This window comes from Oncorhynchus mykiss, chromosome 28 (genome assembly GCF_057628025.1).
Source record: "Oncorhynchus mykiss isolate SJ-2025 chromosome 28, ASM5762802v1, whole genome shotgun sequence".
Lineage (NCBI taxonomy): Eukaryota > Metazoa > Chordata > Actinopteri > Salmoniformes > Salmonidae > Oncorhynchus > Oncorhynchus mykiss.
In genome coordinates this window covers 31,117,276-31,139,273 of record NC_143049.1, presented here as the reverse complement: position 1 = coordinate 31,139,273, position 21,998 = coordinate 31,117,276, and the positions used below count along the sequence as shown (strand labels likewise).

Below are 21,998 nucleotides of genomic sequence, written 5' to 3'. Positions count from 1 at the left end.
GTTTTCATCAAGGATATCGCTGTACTTTGCTCCGTTCATCTTTCCCTCTATCCTGACTAGTCTGACTCTCCCAGTCCCTGCCGCTGAAAAATATCCCCACAGCATGGATGCTGCCACCACCATGCTTCACCATAGGGATGGTGCCAGGTTTCTTCCAGACGTGACACTTTGCATTCAGGCCAAAGATTCAATCTTGGTTTCATCAGACCAGAGAATCTTGTTTCTCATGGTCTGAGAGTATTTTGCCTTTTGGCAAACTCAGGAGTGGCTTCTGTATAGCCACTCCACCATAAAGGCCTGATTGGTGGAGTGCTGCAGAGATGGTTGTCCTTCTGGAAGGTTCTCCCATCTCCACAGAGGATCTCTAGAGCTCTGTCAAAGTGACCATCGGGTTCTTGGTCACCTCCCTGACCAAGGCCATTCTCCCCCGATCGCTCAGTTTGGCCGGGAGGCCAACTCTAGGAAGAGTCTTGGTGGTTCCAAACTTCTTCCATTTAAGAATGATGGAGGCCACTGTGTTCTTGGGGACCTTCAATCCTGCATACATTTATTTGGTACCCTTCCCAAGATCTGTGCCTCGACACAATTCTGTCTCGGAGCTCTACGGAAAATTATTTCAACCTCATGGCCTTGTTTTTGCTCTGACATGCAATGTCAACAGTGGGACCTTATATAGACAGGCGTGTGCCTTTCTAAATCATGTCCAATGAATTGAATTTACCACAGGTGGACTGCAATCAAGTTGTAGATGGAAACAGGATGCACCTGACCTCGATTTTATGTCTCATAGCAAAGGGTCTGAATACTAATGTAAATTTTTTCATTTCACCTTTATTTAACTGCGACCTGGCCAAGATAAAGCAAAGCAGTGCGACACAAACCACAACACGGAGTTACACATGGAATAAACAAAACACAGTCAATAACACAATAGAAAAAAGTCTATATACAATGTGTGCAAATGAGGTAGGACAAGGGAGGTCAGGCAATAAATAGGCCATAGTGGCGAAATAATTACAATTTAGCAATTAAAACACTGGAGTGATGGATGTGCAGAAGATGAATGTGCAAGTAGAGATACTGGGATGCAAAGGAGCAAAAGAAAAACAGTATGGGGATGAGGTAGTTGGATGGGCTATTTACAGATGGGCTATGTACAGGTGCATTGATCTGTGAGCTGCTCTGACAGCTGGTGCTTAAAGTTTGTGAGGGAGATATGAGTCTCCAGCTTCAGTGATTTTTGCAATTCGTTCCAGTCATTGGCAGCAGAGAACTGTAAGGAAAGGCGGCCAAAGGAGGAATTGGCTTTGGGGGTGACCAGTGAAATATAGGTGCTGGTAGTGATCGGTTGAAGAGCATGTGTTTAGTTTTACTTGCATTTAAGAGCAGTTGGAGGCCACAGAAGGAGAGTTGTAATGGCATTGAAGCTCACCTGGAGGTTAGTTAACACAGTGTCCAAAGAAGGGCCAGAAGTATACAGAATTGAGAAATAAGGTATCTTTTTTATTAATGCGCTTGCTAAAATGTCTAAACCTGTTTTCGCTTTGTGATTATGGGGTACTGTGTGTGTGTATTACTGAGGCTGTAATGTAACAAAATGTGGAAAGTCAAGGTCTGAATACTTTCCATAGGAACTGTATATTTAAAAAAAAATGTATTACTTACTGACATGGAGTGCTCCATGTTCCTGCTGGTAGGTCTCAACCTGGATGCAGGGAAATGGCCTGCAGGACTCGGAGTATGGTTGTATCTACTGTATCTCCACCAGGCTCCTGGAAATCAGACGAGAAACCTGCATAGATTAACCAAATAAAATTTAAAAAATTTACATTGGAGTGTATAGGTTTTTGTTCCAGCACTTCACCAACACCTCATTCAACTAACTGATCTAAATTTTACAAAAACTTGCAAGCAGTTCAGTCCGCTGGGACAGAAATCACCCACGTCTGTATTATTGAATGAACTTCAAGTTACAAGCTTACAATTCTGCATTATATAAATATATCCACAAATGTTATTCTCTGTCTAACCTTGTGAATAACCTCCAAGAACAAGTTTAAATTTAGCTAGCTAGCTAACGTTAGCTGCTGTCAATTGTCTGACATGTACCATTATATTTCACGTTAAACACACCTTTTCACAAAAAAAAAATCAATCGATGTACACATATGAAATAGATTATTACCTTCAAGTAGATTTTATTCTAGTACTTCAGGCCGAGGATTAAGTAACGTTGTTACTTTGTAGAAATGACTTCTCTTTTCCTCTTCAAGCTAATTCCTGAGATTTGACTGATGGAACAATCCAGCCAATGGTTGGAGCAATAAGCGGCTGTGGTTTTAGCTGATTGGCCAGGAGTAAAAAAGGTCCTCCAGGTCTGCTCAAACCATTTGACTTGTGAATGTCTATCTACAAATGTACGAATCACTTGGTAATGTGACAGAACTCTGAGAATGCATATTTTTGATTCACATCAGAATATTCATAGTGGTAAATGGACTTGTAATAATCAGATGTGGACTCTAGTCACATGACATGGACTGGAGTCTGACTGAAGTCACAAATCTGATGATTTGAGACTCGACTTGATAGAAAATAAAATAACTTGAGACTTGACGCCTCAAGACTCCACTGACTTGAAATTATCTGGCCAGATTTTGTAACGTTTTGTCAATCATTTTGTGGCACGGAGTCTCTGTGGATTACTCTCCTGGCACCCAGAGACAGTATCGCACTTGCAAACAAAACAGACTGGCTAGTGAAACACACACTCAACCCTCTGATTGGACCAGCAAACTGTCAATCAACACAGGTTGAGAACTAGAGCAGTGAAGGTTTTGGGGTGGTTGCGAGTTGGCCTATAATTATTTTGATACATATTTGAATAGGCTACAGTACAGTATACACTAGGCTACCATTTGTATTTTAGATTTGTAGATTTGGTTATAAAATGTGGATACTAACGTAGGTCTAGGGCATTGCACAAAATTCTTATTTTAAAAACATCTAATCGGTGCTTCAGAAACAGAACGTTTCCCGTCTTGACTGTTGACCAATCATCAGCATTAGCACGCAAAGGCGGGTGCACATATCCACATCAGTGACCAGAAAGCGCTTGTTTAATTTTCTCTGGTTTTGCCTGACAAAAACAGAGTAGCCTACCTGCATTAATATTAAGCTGGCTAACGTTTTAGCAATCTGCTACGGACACATCTTTGCCACAATACCTGCAGTGCTTGACTTGAGCTGAAATAGGTGCCGGTACTGTTTATATTTAGGTACAGGAGCTCCACTATACTTTTGAGCTAATATTCTATAAAAAAAAAAGGAACAGGAGCTCAAGCAGTAGAACATGTTAGGTGCCGGTACTCAGCTCCGGTGATCTCCTGCCCATCCATCCTGACACTGTATGTCTAAAGATAGCTGTAACATCACACTACCTTCTATACTTATGGGATTGTTGTAGTAACGCCTTAGACCGCTGCGCCACTCGGGAGGCCCCGCCACTCAGATTTTGTACTAGACAAAATATTTTTGCATAATTAAGTCAAAAAACAAACGGATTACATGCTTTGTACTGTTTCTAAAAAAATAAATGTATTAGTAAGAAGTAATGTGGTATAACGCTAAATTTCTTTTCATTTTTTGTAATTTTTTGTAATAATCAAAATATCAGAGAAAATGTTCAGCTGCCCCTTTAAGGGTGGGAGGTTAACATAGTATTTGGGCCACTTGAGTCCTTTCACGTGTCATATTTGGGATACGACAAGGACATCTCTTTGCTATTAGTTGAAGCAGCAGACTCAAGTTGAAAAACAACCAAACTTGTGAACAAAACAATGTAAACAGCCAAAAAACACAGGACAATGTCTCACTTTGTTGACCATCGAGTAAATTAGACCAGCTTTTATGCCTGTGTACAGTGCCTCCAAAAATGAATCGATCAGCACTTCACTCATTGCGCACAGCTCCCATGCCAGGCAGTGTTTCTGCAAGAGGTGGGATATAGGATTCCTATTTCTTTTTTCAAATAGCAGCTATGACCGGCCTCCCTAGTGATATAGCGCTCTAAGGCGCCACTACAGACACGGGTTCGATCCCAGGATGTGTCGCAGCCGGCCGCGATTGGGAGACCCATAAGGCAGCGTACAATTGGCCCAGCGTCGTCCAGGTTAGGGGAGGGTTTGGCCGTCCGGGATATCCTTCTCCCATCGCGCTCTAGCAACTCCTTGTGGTGGGCAGGGCACATGCACGCTGACTCATGTCGACATGCGGTACAGTTTTTCCTCTGACACGTTGGTGCGTCTAGCTTCCGGGTTAAGCGAGCAGTGAGTCAAGAAACAGCGCGGCTTGGCGGGGTCATGTTTCGGAGGACGCATGGCTCTCAAACTTCGCCTCTCCCGAGTCTGTATGGGAGTTGCAGCGATGGAACAAGACTGTAACTAACAATAGGACGAAATTGGAGAGAAAATGGGGTCCAAAAATACAAATATATACAGTGCCTTGCGAAAGTATTCGGCCCCCTTGAACTTTGCGACCTTTTGCCACATTTCAGGCTTCAAACATAAAGATATAAAACTATTTTTTTGTGAAGAATCAACAACAAGTGGGACACAATCATGAAGTGGAACGACATTTATTGGATATTTCAAACTTTTTTAACAAATCAAAAACTGAAAAATTGGGCGTATGTTGGCCTGTTCAGCCCCCTTAAGTTAATACTTTGTAGCGCCACCTTTTGCTGTGATTACAGCTGTAAGTCGCTTGGGGTATGTCTCTATCAGTTTTGCACATCGAGAGACTGACATTTTTCCCCATTTCTTCTTGCAAAACAGCTCGAGCTCAGTGAGGTTGGATGGAGAGCATTTGTGAACAGCAGTTTTCAGTTCTTTCCACAGATTCTCAATTGGATTCAGGTCTGGACTTTGACTTGGCCATTCTAACACCTGGATATGTTTATTTTTGAACCATTCCATTGTAGATTTTGCTTTATGTTTTGGATCATTGTCTTGTTGGAAGACAAATCTCCGTCCCAGTCTCAGGTCTTTTGCAGACTCCATCAGGTTTTCTTCCAGAATGGTCCTGTATTTGGCTCCATCCATCTTCCCATCAATTTTAACCATCTTCCCTGTCCATGCTGAAGAAAAGCAGGCCCAAACCATGATGCTGCCACCACGTTTGACAGTGGGGATGGTGTGTTCAGCTGTGTTGCTTTTACGCCAAACATAACGTTTTGCATTGTTGCCAAAAAGTTCAATTTTGGTTTCATCTGACCAAAGCACCTTCTTCCACATGTTTGGTGTGTTTTCCAGGTGGCTTGTGGCAAACTTTAAACAACACTTTTTATGGATATCTTTAAGAAATGGCTTTCTTCTTGCCACTCTTCCATAAAGGCCAGCTTTGTGCAATATACGACTGATTGTTGTCCTATGGACAGAGTCTCCCACCTCAGCTGTAGATCTCTGCAGTTCATCCAGAGTGATCATGGGCCTCTTGGCTGCATCTCTGATCAGTCTTCTCCTTGTATGAGCTGAAAGTTTAGAGGGACGGCCAGGTCTTGGTAGATTTGCAGTGGTCTGATACTCCTTCCATTTCAATATTATCGCTTGCACAGTGCTCCTTGGGATGTTTAAAGCTTGGGAAATCTTTTTGTATCCAAATCCGGCTTTAAACTTCTTCACAACAGTATCTCGGACCTGCCTGGTGTGTTCCTTGTTCTTCATGATGCTCTCTGCACTTTTAACGGACCTCTGAGACTATCACAGTGCAGGTGCATTTATACGGAGACTTGATTACACACAGGTGGATTGTATTTATCATCATTAGTCATTTAGGTCAACATTGGATCATTCAGAGATCCTCACTGAACTTCTGGAGAGAGTTTGCTGCACTGAAAGTAAAGGGGCTGATTAATTTTGCACGCCCAATTTTTCAGGTTTTGATTTGTTAAAAAAGTTTGAAATATCCAATAAATGTCGTTCCACTTCATGATTGTGTCCCACTTGTTGTTGATTCTTCACAAAAAAATACAGTTTTATATCTTTATGTTTGAAGCCTGAAATGTGGCAAAAGGTCGCAAAGTTCAAGGGGGCCGAATACTTTCGCAAGGCACTGTAAAAATAGCAGCTATGAAACAAAACTGCAGAAATACTTTGAAAATCTCTACTGTAGCATGTCTAACCCTAATTTGCACATGTTGACTTTGACTTTCTTTTGGCGAATGTAATGCTCCCACAGGCAGAGCCCCACCTGTTTTGAGCCCCACATTTTTAGCTAAAAAAACAAACATACCATATTTTTGGGGGGCGGTGGGTTGCCTGTTTTGCATGTTATTTTGGCGTTAATACGTGTCACATCAGTTTGCAAACAATGTAAAATAAAAATGATTGAATTAATAAAAGCCAAAATGCAGATATTTCAGCCTTGCTCAGTGCTTTCTGTGGTGGTGTAGGTGTAACAGATGTGAAACGGCTAGCTTAGTTAGCGTGGGCGCTAAATAGCGTTTCAATCAGTGACGTCACTTGCTCTGAGACCTTGAAGTAGTAGTTCCCCTTGCTCTGCAAGAGCCGCGGCTTTTGTGGAGCGATGGGTAACGATGCTTCGAGGGTGACTGTTGATGTGTGCAGAAGGTCCCTGGTTCGCGCCCGGGTATGGGCGAGGGACGGTTTAAATTTGTACTGTTACATTGATGCTGTTGACCCGGATTACTGGTTGCTGCGGAAAAAGGAGGAAGGTCAAAAGGGGGGTGAGTGTAACAGATGTGAAACGGCTAGCTTAGTTAGCGTGGGCGCTAAATAGCGTTTCAATCAGTGACGTCACTTGCTCTGAGACCTTGAAGTAGTAGTTCCCCTTGCTCTGCAAGGGCCGCGGCTTTTGTGGAGCGATGGGTAACGATGCTTCGAGGGTGACTGTTGATGTGTGCAGAAGGTCCCTGGTTCGCGCAAGGGGATGGGCGAGGGGACGGTCTAAAATTATACTGTTACATAGGAGCCAGCGGAAAATACGTAGCGTATAATGTTTTCTAGTTGCACCAGTGATTGGCTCAGTGTTCTGTCACTCATGGGGACACTACTTCACTGCCATTTCAAAAAAAAAAATATTTCACCAGGTAGGCCAGTTGAGAACAAGTAGGGAGGTAGGCAATAAATAGGCCCTAGAGGCAAAAATAATTACAATTTAGCATTAATACTGGAGTGATAGATGTGCAGATGATGATGTGCAGGTAGAGATACAGGGGTGCAAAAGAGCAAGAGGGTAAGTAATAATATGGGGATGAGTTAGTCGGATGTGCTATTTACAGATTGGCTGTGTATAGGTACCGTGATCGGTAAGATGCTCAGACAGCTGAAGCTTAAAGTTAGAGAGGGAGATATGAGTCCAGCTTCAGGGATTTTTGCAATTCGTTCCAGTCATTGGCAGCAGAGAACTGGAAGGAAAGGCGGCCAAAGGAAGTTTTGGCTTTGGGGATGACCAGTGCAATATACCTGCTGGAGCGCGTGCTACGGGTGGGTGTTGCTATGGTGACCAGTGAGCTGAGATAAGGCGGGGCTTTACCTAGCAAAGACTTATAGATGACCTGGAGCCAGTGGGTTTGGCGGCGGATATGTAGTGAGGGCCAGCCAACGAGAGCATACAGGTCGCAGTGGTGGGTAGTATATGGGGCTTTGGTGATGAAACAGATGGCACTGTGACAGACTACATCCAGTTTGCTGAGTAGAGTGTTGGGGGCTGTTTTGTAAATGACATCGCCAAAGTCAAGGATCGGTAGGATGGTCAGTTTTACGAGGGCAAGTTTGGCGGCATGAGTGAATTATGCTTTGTTGTGAAATAGGAAGCCAATTCTAGATTTAATTTTGGATTGGAGATGCTTAATGTGAGTCTGGAAGGAGAGTTTACAGTCTAACCAGACACCTAGGTATTTGTCCACATATTCTAGGTCAGAACCGGCCAGAGTAGTGACGCTATTCGGGCGGGAGGGTGCGGGCAGCAATCGGTTGAAGAGCATACACTTAGTTTAACTAGCATTTAAAAGCAGTTGGAGGCCACGGAAGAAGTGTTGTATGGCCTCGAAACTCATTTGGAGGTTTGTTAGCACAGTGTCCAAAGGGCCAGGTGTATACAGAAAGGTGTCATCTGCGTAGAGGTGGATCAGAGAATCACCCGCAGCAAGAGCGACATCTTTGATATATACAGAGAAAAGAGTCGGCCCAAGAATTGAACCCTGTGGCACCCCCATAGAGACTGCCAGAGGTCCGGACAACAGGCCCTCCGATTTGACATACTGAACTCTGTCTGAGGAGTAGTTGGTGAACCAGGCGAGGCAGTCATTTGAGAAGCCAAGGCTATTGAGTCTGCCGATAAGAATGCGGTGATTGACAGAGTTGAAAGCCTTGGTCAGGTCGATGAAGACGGCTCCACAGTAATGTCTTTTATCGATGGCAGTTATGATATCATTTAGGACCTTGAGCGTGGCTGAGGTGCACCCACGACCAGCTCGGAAACCTGATTGCATAGTGGAGAAGGTATGGTGGGATTCGAAATGATCTGTAATCGGTGATCTGCTTATGAACTTGGCTTTCGAAGATTTTAGAAAGGCAGGGCAGAATGGATATAGGTCTATAACAGTTTGGGTCTAGAGTGTCTCCCCCTTTGAAGAGGGGGATGACCACAGCAGCCTTCCAATCTTTGAGGATCTCAGACGATACGAAAGAGGTTGAATTGGCTAGCAATAGGGGTTGCAACAATTTCTGCGGATAATTTTAGAAAGGGAGGGTCCAGATTGTCTAGCCCAGCTGATTTGTAGGGGTCCAGATTTTGCAGCTCTTTCAGAACATCAGCTGTCTGTATTTGGGTGAAGGAGAAGTGGGGGGAGGGGTTTGGGCAAGTTACTGCAGGGGGTGCTGAGATGTTGGCCAGGGTAGGGGTAGCCAGGTGGAAAGCTTGGCCAGCCATGGAAAAATGCTTATTGAAATGATCGATTATTGTAGATTTATCGGTGGTGACAGTGTTTCCTATCCTCAGTGCAGTGGGCAGCTGGGAGTAAGTGCACTTATTCTCCATGGACTTTACAGTGTCCCAAAACCTTTTGGAATTAATGCTACAGGATGCAAATATCTGTTTGAAAAAGCTAGCCTTAGCTTTTCTAACTGCCTGTGTAAACATCCTGACTTCCCTGAAAAGTTGCATATCGTGGGGGCTATTCGATGCTAATGCAGAACGCCACAGGATGTTTTTGTGCTGGTCAAGGGCAGTCAAGTCTGGGGTGATCTTAGTTCTACATTTTTTGAATGGGGCATGCTTATTTAAGATGGAGAGGAAAGCACTTTTGAAGAGCAACCAGGCATCCTCTACTGACGAGATGAGGTCAATATCCTTCCAAGATACCCGGGCCAGGTCGGTAAGAAAGGCCTGCTCGCTGAAGCGTTTTAGGGAGCGTTTGACAGTGATGAGGGGTAGTCGTTTGACAGAGGACCCAGTATGCACGCAGACAATGAGGCAGTGAACACTGAGATCCTGGTTGAAGACAGCAGAGGTGTATTTAGAGGGCAGGTTGGTCAGGATATCTAAGAGGGTGACCATGGTTACAGATTTAGGGTTATATCTGGTAGGTTCCTTGATGATTTGTGTGAGATTGAGGGCATTAAGCTTAGATTGTAGGACGGCCGGGATGTTAAGCATGAAGATAGATGGGGGGCGATCAATTAACATATGGTGTCCAGGGCATAACTGGGGGCTGAGGAGGGTCTATATCAAGCGGCAATGGTGAGAGACTTGTTTCTGGTAAGATGGATTTTTAAAAGTAGAAGCTTGAATTGTTTGGGCACAGACCTGGATAGTAAGACAGAAGTCTGCAGGCCCTCTCTTCAGTAGCTTGCAACTCCGCTCCTTTTGGCAGTTCTATCTGGCGGAAAATGTTATAGTTAGGGATGGAAATTTCTGGATTTTTGGTGGCCTTCCTAAGCCAGGATTCAGACACGGCTAGGACATCCGGGTTGGCGGAGTGTGCTAAAGCAGTGAATAAAACAAACTTAGGGAGGAGGCTTCTAATGTTAACATGCATGAAACCAATGCTTTTACAGTTACAGAAGTCAACAAATAAGAGCGCCTGGGGAATGGGAATGATGCTGGGGGCTGCAGGGCCTGGGTTAACCTCTACATCACCAGAGGAACAGAGGAGGAGTAGGATAAGGGTACAGCTAAAGGCTATAAGAACTGGTTGTCTAATGCGTTTGGAACAGAGAGTAAAAGGAGCAGGTTTCTGGACTGAATAATAGATTCAAGGCAATGTACAGACAAGGGTATGGTTGGATGTGAGTACAGTGGAGGTAAGCCTAGGCATTGAGTGACGAAGAGAGAGGTTTTGTCTCTAGAGGCACCATTTAAGCCAGGTGCGGTCACTGCATGTGTGGGGGGTGGAACATAAGGGCTAGCTAAGGAATATTGAGCAGGGCTGGAGGCTCTACAGTGAATTAAGACAAAAACTACTAACCAAAACTGCAATAGACAAGGCATATTGAAATTAGAGAGAGGCATGTGTAGCTGAGTGATCATAGGGTCCAGTGAGTAGCTAGGCGAGCTGGAGGCACGGCAATTCAGACAGCTAGCAGGCCGGGGCTAGCAGCAGGCTGGCAGATGGGCCTCAGGGGAACGTCGCAACGGAAGAGCCAAATCTAAGGGTAGAGCTGCTGCTACTCTTTGTAGCAGCATTTCATTGAAGAGAAATGACAGATAAAACGTATCGGTGCTCATCGGCCATAAACATTACACAAGTTGGAAATCGCTAATTTCTTTTCCAAGCTTCAAATGATAAACATTCAACATTGGCCATGCTGTCAATCCAGCATAATTTCTGGCACGCTCAAAACAATTTAACTCGGAACTGAGAAATCTGACTTCAGTGAGTTCAAGACAATTGGGAACTTGGGAAAACACGAGCTCAGACTGGGAAAATACGTTTTGAACGGTCATCCAACTTAGAATTGTAAGTGGGGAACTCTGGCCTCTTTCTAGAGCTATGACCTGAAGATCACTGGCATCATCATTCTTCATACTTGTCCCAGAAAATAAATATTTCTTGCAAATCTTATTGAATGTATTCAAATTACAAATTTGCAACCATTTGTTAAAAAAAAAAAAAATCACACATCATGATGATACAAGCTTGCCTAATTAAATTACACATAAAATCGTACTTGCAACCACGAATCTCAATGTGCAACCACGAAATTCAAAATACTAACTTCTGTCATTATTTTCCCATACCAGTCCATTTAAAACTATTTAAAATACACCCATGCTATTTTGTCGGGAAATTTAACTACAGTTGAGACCACTGACATGACATTGATGCAGATCCCAATATTTTGCTGCGGCATGCGCTTTACGGTCAACATAATCTGTGCGGGGTTGACTCGTCTTTAATATGACGCTGTCAATCAAATTTACTCTACTTGTCTGCTCAGTCTCACGACTGGGTTTTCCACCTGATTATTAGGCTATATGTCTTTGTTGATTGATCTATATACTGCTGTCCCAAATGCTTCAATGCATAGAAATTGCTGTTCATCTCACGCTTCTTCCTAGCCTAGAGTGCATGCAGAAAAAAGAAAGCTCTATTTTGATGCGCGCTGTCAAACACGCATGTACGCCCCATATTTGCACTGGAGCAGCTATAATACTGTGCAACTTTTGAAGACGATTGGCCTCGGGATTCCTCTCCATTTGAGAATAACTAACTACACGAATGTGATAGTAAGGAGACTGGTTTCCATTCATGCAAATCATATTTGCTGGCATATGGGGCTGTTTGTTATTGTTTACCTCCCTGGCCAAACTACGTGCCGCCGCACATATTACTGCATTTGACAGGTCGCGAGCATTCACAGCAAATAGCTAAAAACAGACACGCTTACCCTCGCTGCTCGAGTAATACTCAAATCTTTCATTACTTCCTCGAATGCTGCTGTCTCTTCTGCCTGTTTCTGATTATGCAAAGCGATTTTCTCGCTAAATTTCCGCGGATTATTCGATGTCGCCATGTTTCGCTCTTCTGCTCCGCTCTCCCTCCAGAGACGTTGCGTGCCCACGTCCTTGCGCGTGGGCGTAGTTAAGGCGCACATCTGGAACGCCCGCGTTTCCCACATTTTTCACCAGGGATGGGTAAAATGCAAAAAGGGATATGTAATTTCCCCCCTCATTGTTGCTTAAACGTTTTATCCACTGTCCACTTGCGGATAATCTAAAATCAATTATATATTTTTAAATAAATGATCCCCTATTGAACATGTTGGTACGGTTCTTCTTATTTTGAATGCCTTGTTTAGCCGCTAAACCCACTGTACTGTACATAGCATAACAATACTCTATCCTGTTCCCATTATTTTCCTCTGATGAAAGCTATAGCCTACAGAGAAAAGCAGTTGTGTGTCTGTTACTTTCCAGTTTTTGTAGTCTTTAGTAGCCACTGGCCAGATGTCCCTACTCAAATGAGTGTGCTTTTAGAATTCTCACTGGGAATTAAATGCATAAACCACTGTCAACCACATCAGTCACTAACATGCTAAAAGTACCAATACTGGCAAAAAAAATCTAATGGTTTTTATTTTTCCCACAGACACACAAGGCTAAAGAGCTACAGGCGCAGTCCATGCACAATGAAACAATATGCTGTTTCACCCACTATTCAGAGTAGTGGAAATAAATTGGCTGTAAAGTAACCAAGGAAACCATTGAAGAGGGTATACCAGGGCAATGGGTGTGTGGGAATATGTTGTTATTGCCAGCTAAACCCTGAAAAAATACCTTGAAGTTGAGCCTCAGTGAAAAGGCTATAGGTAGCATGGATTAAATGACATCGTGGCAGATTTCTGTGTCCTGCTCCTCAGATATTGTTTACATTAATCGAGTTACATAAATACATCAGCTACAACAGGCTTCCCTGTACATAGAGACATGTAATCACAGGCTTCCCTGTACATAGAGACATGTAATCACAGGCTTCCCTGTGCATAGATACATGTAATCACAGGCTTCCCTGTACATAGAGACATGTAATCACAGGCTTCCCTGTACATAGAGACATGTAATCACAGGCTTCCCTGTACATAGAGACATGTAATCACAGGCTTCCCTGTATATAGAGACATGTAATCACAGGCTTCCCTGTACATAGAGACATGTAATCACAGGCTTCCCTGTACATAGATACATGTAATCACAGGCTTCCCTGTACATAGAGACATGTAATCACAGGCTTCCCTGTACATAGAGACATGTAATCACAGGCTTCCCTGTACATAGAGACATGTAATCACAGGCTTCCCTGTACATAGAGACATGTAATCACAGGCTTCCCTGTACATAGAGACATGTAATCACAGGCTTCCCTGTACATAGAGACATGTAATCACAGGCTTCCCTGTACATAGAGACATGTAATCACAGGCTTCCCTGTACATAGAGACATGTAATCACAGGCTTCCCTGTACATAGATACATGTAATCACAGGCTTCCCTGTACATAGAGACATGTAATCACAGGCTTCCCTGTACATAGAGACATGTAATCACAGGCTTCCCTGTACATAGAGACATGTAATCACAGGCTTCCCTGTACATAGAGACATGTAATCACAGGCTTCCCTGTACATAGATACATGTAATCACAGGCTTCCCTGTACATAGAGACATGTAATCACAGGCTTCCCTGTACATAGAGACATGTAATCACAGGCTTCCCTGTACATAGAGACATGTAATCACAGGCTTCCCTGTACATAGATACATGTAATCACAGGCTTCCCTGTACATAGAGACATGTAATCACAGGCTTCCCTGTACATAGAGACATGTAATCACAGGCTTCCCTGTACATAGAGACACGTAATCACAGGCTTCCCTGTACATAGAGACATGTAATCACAGGCTTCCCTGTACATAGAGACATGTAATCACCGGCTTCCCTGTACATAGAGACATGTAATCACAGGCTTCCCTGTACATAGAGACATGTAATCACAGGCTTCCCTGTACATAGAGACATGTAATCACAGGCTTCCCTGTACATAGAGACATGTAATCACAGGCTTCCCTGTACATAGAGACATGTAATCACAGGCTTCCCTGTACATAGAGACATGTAATCACAGGCTTCCCTGTACATAGAGACATGTAATCACAAAAATAACTCAAATGGTTCTGTAGCTTTTCAATTTGATTTAAATAGAGATAACTTTGTCCCTGACCCCGACTTCATCTCCACTTCACTTTAGATCCACAGCCCCTTCCCCCAAAACATTGGTGATGGCAGCCAATATTTGCTGTGAAAATGAATATCCAGCTAAAACACAAACCTGTGCCAATGCTATGCCCCAAAAAAGAGAAACATCTGTAAAATGGATGTATAAATATGTGATAAAAAGTGTAATATCTTTAGATAGGTAGATGGATATATTGATGGTGGATAGATAAGGTATTTAACGTTTTGTGGGATTGAGATATTCATGGTAACTCATGCTCAAGGCAGTAACTGACAGCAGGGGGAGGTATATCTAAAGAGCTAATTGTTTTCACTACTCTGTTGTGCAAAAAGGCTTCTCAACAGTTTTTACCCCCAAGCCAGAAGACTCCTGAACAGATAACCAAATGGTTATCCGGACTATTTGCATTGTGTGCCCCCCTCCCCAACCCCTCTTTTACGCTGCTGCTACTCTCTGTTTATCTTATATGCATAGTCACTTTAACTATACATTCATGTACATACTACCTAAATTGGCCCTACCAACCAGTGCTCCCGCACATTGGCTAACCGGGCTATCTGCATTGTGTCCCACCACCCGCCAACCCCTCTTTTTACGCTACTGCTACTCTCTGTTTATCTTATATGCATAGTCACTTTAACTATACATTCATGTACATACTACCTAAATTGGCCCGACCAACCAGTGCTCCCGCACATTGGCTAACCGGGCTATCTGCATTGTGTCCCACCACCCTCCAACCCCTCTTTTTACGCTTCTGCTACTCTGTTCATCATATATATATGCATTGTCACTTTAACGATACCTACATGTACATACTACCTCAATAAGCCTGACTAACCGGTGTCTGTATATAGCTACATGTACATACTACCTCAATAAGCCTGACTAACCGGTGTCTGTATATAGCCTTGCTACTCTTTTTACTGTTGTTTTATTTCTTTACTTACCTACCTACACACACACACACACACACACACACATACCTTTTTTTTCTCGCACCATTGGTTAGAGCCTGTAAGTAAAGCATTTCACTGTGGTATTTGACGCACGTGACAAATAAACTTTGATTTGATTCTGTTGTCTTAATTGTATGGACAGTCCGTCTAATGTGGGGCCCAGATTTGATTTCACATTGTTGCTATTTAATGATTTCTGTGGTAAACATGTTAAATTGGGAACAGATAACAGCATGTGGTAGAAAACCCTGGTGTCTTCTATTGTTATGAATCTGGCGAGAGACCAGTTTGTTCTTCCAGATTGATATTTCTGTCATTTCTGTTTTGTGTATGACAGACACCTGCTAAGATACTGAATTTGCATGTCACACAGCCTTACTGGAAACATGGTTCTGAAAACTGATGAAGCTGTGTTTGTGGTCTATACTTCCTTTGCAAGGCTTCTCCAATGCCCCTTGTCATGGTCAGCAGGAAATACAGTGCATTTGGAAAGTATTCAGACCCCTTGACTTTTTCCACATTTTGTTATGTTACAGCCTTATTCTAAAATTGATAAACTCATAAATCAACACACAATAACCCATAATGACAAAGCAAAAATAGGTTTTTAGCAGGAAAAAAAACTTTGTTTTTGTGATAAACAATATTTTATCACAAACACCTAGCAGCTATAATATAATTTCACAGAAATAATTTGCTGGTGGAAATGACATCAAATTTTGTAGGCTATGGACATAAAAACATATGCCAAATGTGTTCTGGATAGGAGTGATTCAAAACATAATTGCACACTGACTCACTGCTTATCAGTTCATATGAGTGAGTTAAACTATACTATAAAACAATTGCTGTTTGAACAGTGAACAATTCAGCAATCATGTACAGTAAAGAAATGAAAGTCCCAAACTTGTGTCTTCCGTGCAGTGTGTTCTATTTTCTCTATGAGGTAATGAGGCTTTTACAGGAAATCTTGATGTGACTTTCATTTTTGCTTAGTTCCACTTTTTCAACATAGAAAAAAGGGAACTTGGAAGTTCAGTCAACAACTTCATCGTCTCTCACTCATAGACCAACTGGACCACTCTGTTCGTCTCACCAAGGCCTGGTAAAACACATTTTTATTGGTTCTGACCTACTGATCTTCTGTATTTCATGGGTGCTATCTGGGGGCTATTCAAACAATACTGGAATCTGGAAAATGTTCTTAGGATATGCATTGTATTAACATATTTCTTATGAATTAATATGTTGTTGATTTTCAATTTTAATGAATCGTTTATTTAGCTCACAGGTTCTTGCATTATTTTGCAATGGTGACCTGGGTTTGGTTAGTTAGGTTTAGTTAATGACCATTAATGATGATCATTTATTGAATGCCTTAAATACCAGACTGTTTATGCATAGTAGGCTACCCTTCATTTCAACATCCCAAACTGCTGTCCTCCAATAATGAATTTTTTCATTCACAGGTCATGATGTCTAATACAACTTGTCTCTATGCAAACTCTACCACAGACTGCCTAGACCCAGCTTCTTTTGGTTTTTCTGTGAGATATGCTGTGGGTCTTCCTCTGTTCTTCATAGTTCTGGGAGTAGTGATTGCGCTGATCTATACCAAGCGCAGTAAATTTAGGAATATGTGGCAGTTAGATCAACTCAAGAGCACAGAGGTCAACACACGTCAGCTTGAGGGTTCCCAATACACGGCCATGGTCAGACCACCACCCGCTGATCATAGCCCTATCTACGAGAACTTCACTGACTCCAACAAGACAATCATCAACATGAACAGGTAGGTTACATGATGATGATTAGTTTGGGTTGAAATGTTCAAACAAAGTACACTGGAAGTTGAAAGTTGATTAGGTCATTATACTGAGGAAAATCAGAGTTTGTCTTTGCCTTTTGCAAACTGTTCATTTCCAAGATTTCATGCCTCTTTTATTTTCACGTTTGAATTGTATTAATCCTACTGTGTGTCAATGACTCAATAATGGACTTTTAACAGAGTTGACAAATGTTGACCACACAACAGTGAGCACACATAGGCCATGTTTGTTGTGGCGTAACTGTGCGGGAAAGCATGTTCTGATGTTGGCCCATCTGTCTACCTGTCTCTCCAGGTCACCCGTTCAACCTGAGGACGTATATCTGCAGTGTGATTTATCCGATGATGCAATTTACAGCAACGACATGTCCTGTAGCCTGGCCATACTGCCTCCTGACACTGAGGAGGAAGATATTTATATAATGCCAGATGTTCTATAGTTACAGCCATAAAGATGACCCTATTCAAATCCAAACAGTCATATTTTTGTAGGACAGGAAGAGGAATCAAAGGAGCCAATATGTTCTGGTGGTTTTATGTTTTATCCACCTCTGAAGGAAACTTGGCCATATTGACAAAAACAGTTGTCTTAATTAGAATATTTTGCTTTGTTTTACAGACTAAAAAGTATGTTATTATGTTATTGTACATATTTTAGTAAGTGCCTGCTAGGTTCAGCACAGTGCAACAACGTTTTGGGGCAAATTTAAATATAAGTAGCAGTTTAGCCCAAAATGTAAAACATTTTTACAGTGAACTTTTTCACTCTGTAGTTAGGGAGAAGTCGAAATTTACCCAATTGTTACCCAGAGGGGCGTGTTGCCTAAAAGTTTGGCTGTGCTGTGTACACTGCCACTTCAGGAGGCGAGTCAAAGAATTCTTCCCCCCCATTATGGGGCCCATTATGGGGTATTGTGTGTAGGACAATGACAAAAAGTCTTCTCCATTTTAAATTCAGGCTGTAACACAACACAATGTGGAAAAGTCAAGGGGTGTGAAGACTTTCTGAAGGCACTGTATAGCAGTCTTGTTGACAGGTCTCGAGAACGGTCTGGAGCCCACATATTGAGTGTCTCGGTGTTGTCTCGGTGTATAATACATTTGGACTCGGTCTTGACTCGGTCTCGGACAGTGAGGACTCATAAATAGTTGCCTAGACCAATGGAGTAAAAAAAACTCCTAATTACCAGCTTCCATTCAGTCCAGTGTTGCGATTGTGTTTTTTTTTTGCCAAAATTAGTCAACTTTAAAAACGATGTTGCGGGTGAAAATGTATTGGTCGCGGGTGCCAGATTTTTGGCGGTACTTCTAAATTGCACCGCGACCGCCATGGCATTTCTCTTAAAAATATATACATATATTTCACTGTGACCTGCTGCCTCTGACTATCAGGCAGTGAGCAGGCTGTAACTGAGTGAGTGAGTCAGTGAGTGAGCATGTGAATGGGGGAGAGGGAGAGGGCCAAAGGGGTGCGTGTGTGCTTTGAGAGAGTGCTGCAGCAGAGTAAGCTGAGTCACGGAGACAGAGCAGCACCAGTGCACTTTGTGACCACTGTTTACCAGTTGTAGGTAGGCTATTTAGGTTGGTCATTATGGAGGCACACCTTTTCCATAAAACATATATTAACACGCTAGAACCGCAACAAAGCATTGGAAAACGACTTTAGGGGCACTAGAGCTGTTTAGATAAGTTTGCTCAGAGGTGGTTTAAAGTAAACTGTATTCTTTAATGTCAGTTTCATTGTGGACTTTTCCCTGAAATGATATGTTGGCATGTTGGCCTATCATGGGCTATAGACTACCTGCATCTATCTCAGTAAACCATGGCAAAGTTTAATTGCAGTTATAAACCCAGATTTTAGTCAGTAGCCTATGCCTATTGAAATAACAAGTCAATCGACTAAGGGATATGTCCTAAGAACAGTCATTAGCCATGGTAAATTGTACCACACCTCCTTGGGCTTTCTTGCTTAATCATAATCATAATCAAAACAATCGACATCTATTGAGGGAAAATTATCTGGAGAGTTTAATAAGGGAGATTTATCTTTTCTCTTGTGATATATTCTTAAACTCGCAATAATTATTATTTTGATGGAAAAACTAATTGAGCTTTTTCGTCGTAAAAAATAAAGTCAATATTCCTTCTTAATTCAATCGATAACATTATGGAAAAAGTGTTTATTGGATAAATGTGGCAAGTCCTCTTTTGCTGCAAAAAATTATTTGGCCAGGTTTTCCGAGGTCATTGGGCGAGAAATTTTAGCCAGACCTGGCAACCCTGATTCAGTCAGGGCATAAAACCACTTCGCTTGGCCAAATATATACACTCCTTTCTCAGAACATTAATATCTTAACATCCTTATCTATTATAGACATGTTTGCACACTGGTGAACCTATAGGCCTTCAGTGTGTGACAGGTTTGTGATTCAGTGGTGTAGTGGAGGGTATATGCAGGTATAAACCCAACACAATCTCACACTCAATTCATGCAAATATGTACAAATAGAATTTCAGCAGATTTTGTGTGTTATTGTGTGGCTTAATTTGTGTGAAAAGACACACATTTTTGTGTGACTTCATTCCTAGGAAAATACATTTTTGGGGGACAAACTTAGGAACAATCTTTTGAAAGCTATTAGAGCAATGCATGATGGTGTTGGTGCATGATGGTGTTGGTGCATGATGGTGTTGGTGCATGATGGTGTTGGTGCATGATTGTGTTGTTCTACACTGCCTTTTTTTTGTGTCCCACATTTATTAATATAAAAAACAAATGTGTTAACAACCCAATCTTTTTAATCAACCAGGTTGTCACCTAAATAATTGCAATATAATACTAGCCTTGTTTTTTAAATTTGTTAAATTAATGCCAATGCTGTTTTCTATGCTTGTTTTCACATAATACTTTGGAATACTTGATTTTATGAGGGTCGCCAAATTGGAGTATAAAGCTTTATTTGTCTGTTTTTGTTTTGTGGTATCAATGAAGGTATTTGATTGTGTTTTTTCAGTGGCGTACAGTATACTCACTTCTTAATCCCTACTGATGTGTATCGAAGTAGTGTAGTGGAGGTATACGACTTATCAATTATGTAGTACAATAGGGAAACCATGCACAAAGTAGCCTACACAATCGCAAAGCATGTGAAAATGCTCGCCACAAACAACCTAGTTTCAGCTGAATATCATCTGCAGGCAGCAAGAGTGTGCAGCTCTCAGCTGGTTTTGGCATAGAGCAGCTCACAGAAGAATGACATCGGTAGCCGGTAGGGTAGGAAAAACGTTTCAACTTATGATATCAGCCAGTAAATGCTAACTAGGGCAACAATGGATATGCAAACCATGTATTGAAAAAGTTTAGTCCAAAGTGTTGGTCAGTTGGCTGTTTTTGATGCTCAATTAACATCATGCACTGTTTGCATCAGGGGCGTAGACATGGATGGGCCTGGGTGGACAGAGGCCCACCCACTGGGGAGCCGGGCCCTGACAGGCCCACCCAATCAGATTGATGTGGTTTGTGGATGTGGCATTGTTGTGGACACATCAAATATGTGTATTTTTTTTATTAAAAAAAAAGTGATATTTTGAGAGTGAAAATCTAAATCTATAGGAAAATCTATAGGAAAACTCAAAGGACGAGGAGCCTACAATTCCCCATCTTGTTGATGTGCATAACTGAGGGAGAGAGTCTACCTTTTCATGGTTGTTACATCAATAAGACTGTAAAGTTCCCATTTGTAAGAGAACTTCTGTGGTGTTTACATATTATCAGAAATCCATTCTGGTCTATTTTGTGGCTTTTGGCGAATGCATTCTAATGATCTAAAGTCACGCTGTTGCAACTGCCTGTAAACACACAGTCCAGTTCAAAGTGAGTGATGGCAGGCCCTACTGCCTGTAAACACACAGTCCAGTTCAAAGTGAATGATGGCAGGCCCGTGTGGCAAATGGCTTGTTTGTATAAAGGCCTACTGTAGCTCTGTTCGGCTATAGCACACCGATCTGTGAAGACTCCGGTCCTGGACAAGACAGATGTTTTATTCTGTTTTATTTACTGTAGTGTAACGGCCACTTTCGCACGGACGTTTTCCCACTCTATATTGCTAGAGAATTTTCACAAATGGCTTAGTATACGTAATTCCCAAACGTTCTAAAAAAAATTGAAAAAGTGGAAATGACCATATCTAAGCAGTGGTGTAAAGTACTAAAGTAAAAATACTTTCATGTACTACTGAAGTAGTTTCTTTACTTTACTTTGCTATTTATATTTTTGACAACTTTTACTTCACTACATTCCTAAAGAAAAGGTTGTACTTTTTACTCCATACAGTTTCCCTGACACCCAAAAGTACTTGTTATATTTTGAATGCTTAGCAGGACAGGGAAATTGTCCAATTGACGCACTTATCAAGAGAACATCCCTGGTCTTCACAACTACCTGATCTGGAGGACTCACTAAACACAAATGCTTTGTTTGTAAATTATGTCTGAGTGTTGGAGTGTGCCCCTGGCTATCTGTCAATAAAAAACAAGAGAATTGTGACGTCTGGTTTGCTTAATATAAGGAATTTGAAATGATTTATACTTTTAATTTTACTTTTGATACTTAAGTACATTTTAGCAATTAAAATGTTATTTTCATACGTAAGTATATTTTAAAACCAAATACTTTTAGACTTTTACACAAGTACTACTGGTTGACTTTCACTTTTACTTGAGTCCTTTTCTATTAAGGTATCTGTACTTTTAATCAAGTATGACAATTGGGTATTTTTTCCACCACTGTATCTAAGTGGTCGCTTGTCAGAATATATTTTTTTTTAAAGTGCCATATTCCTCCTGGGGGTGGAAATGAACAGATTTTAATAAGATTTAATGTTGCTAAAATGCTGTCAGTTCCACTTTAAATGCAACAATATTTCACATACAAGTTATTTTCGAAGAGATGGT

The 21,998-nt window shown here is 41.8% G+C and overlaps 1 protein-coding gene and 1 long non-coding RNA gene across 10 annotated transcripts in view; one reads left to right on the top strand and one right to left on the bottom strand.

Annotated features, from left to right (window-relative positions):
- Positions 1-12,107, bottom strand: part of LOC110508911 (CREB-regulated transcription coactivator 1) — a 59,118-nt gene extending 47,011 nt beyond the window's left edge. For 8 of the 9 annotated variants that reach the window (XM_090225034.1, XM_090225038.1, XM_090225036.1 and 5 more), the window contains exon 1: positions 11,913-12,107. In XM_090225034.1, coding sequence (XP_090081160.1) covers positions 11,913-12,038 — 126 coding nt within the window. In that variant the 5' untranslated portion in view covers positions 12,039-12,107. Of the gene's footprint in view, positions 1-1,665; positions 1,773-11,912 lie in introns of all 9 variants that reach the window. The other variant, XR_016492745.1, reaches the window with a different exon arrangement.
- Positions 12,108-15,686: 3,579 nt separating this feature from the next.
- Positions 15,687-21,591, top strand: LOC110508910 (uncharacterized). The gene is made up of 3 exons (XR_002471372.3): positions 15,687-16,322; positions 16,687-17,009; positions 17,341-21,591. It is a non-coding gene; the product is annotated as an uncharacterized LOC110508910 (long non-coding RNA).
- The last annotated feature ends 407 nt before the right edge of the window (positions 21,592-21,998 follow it).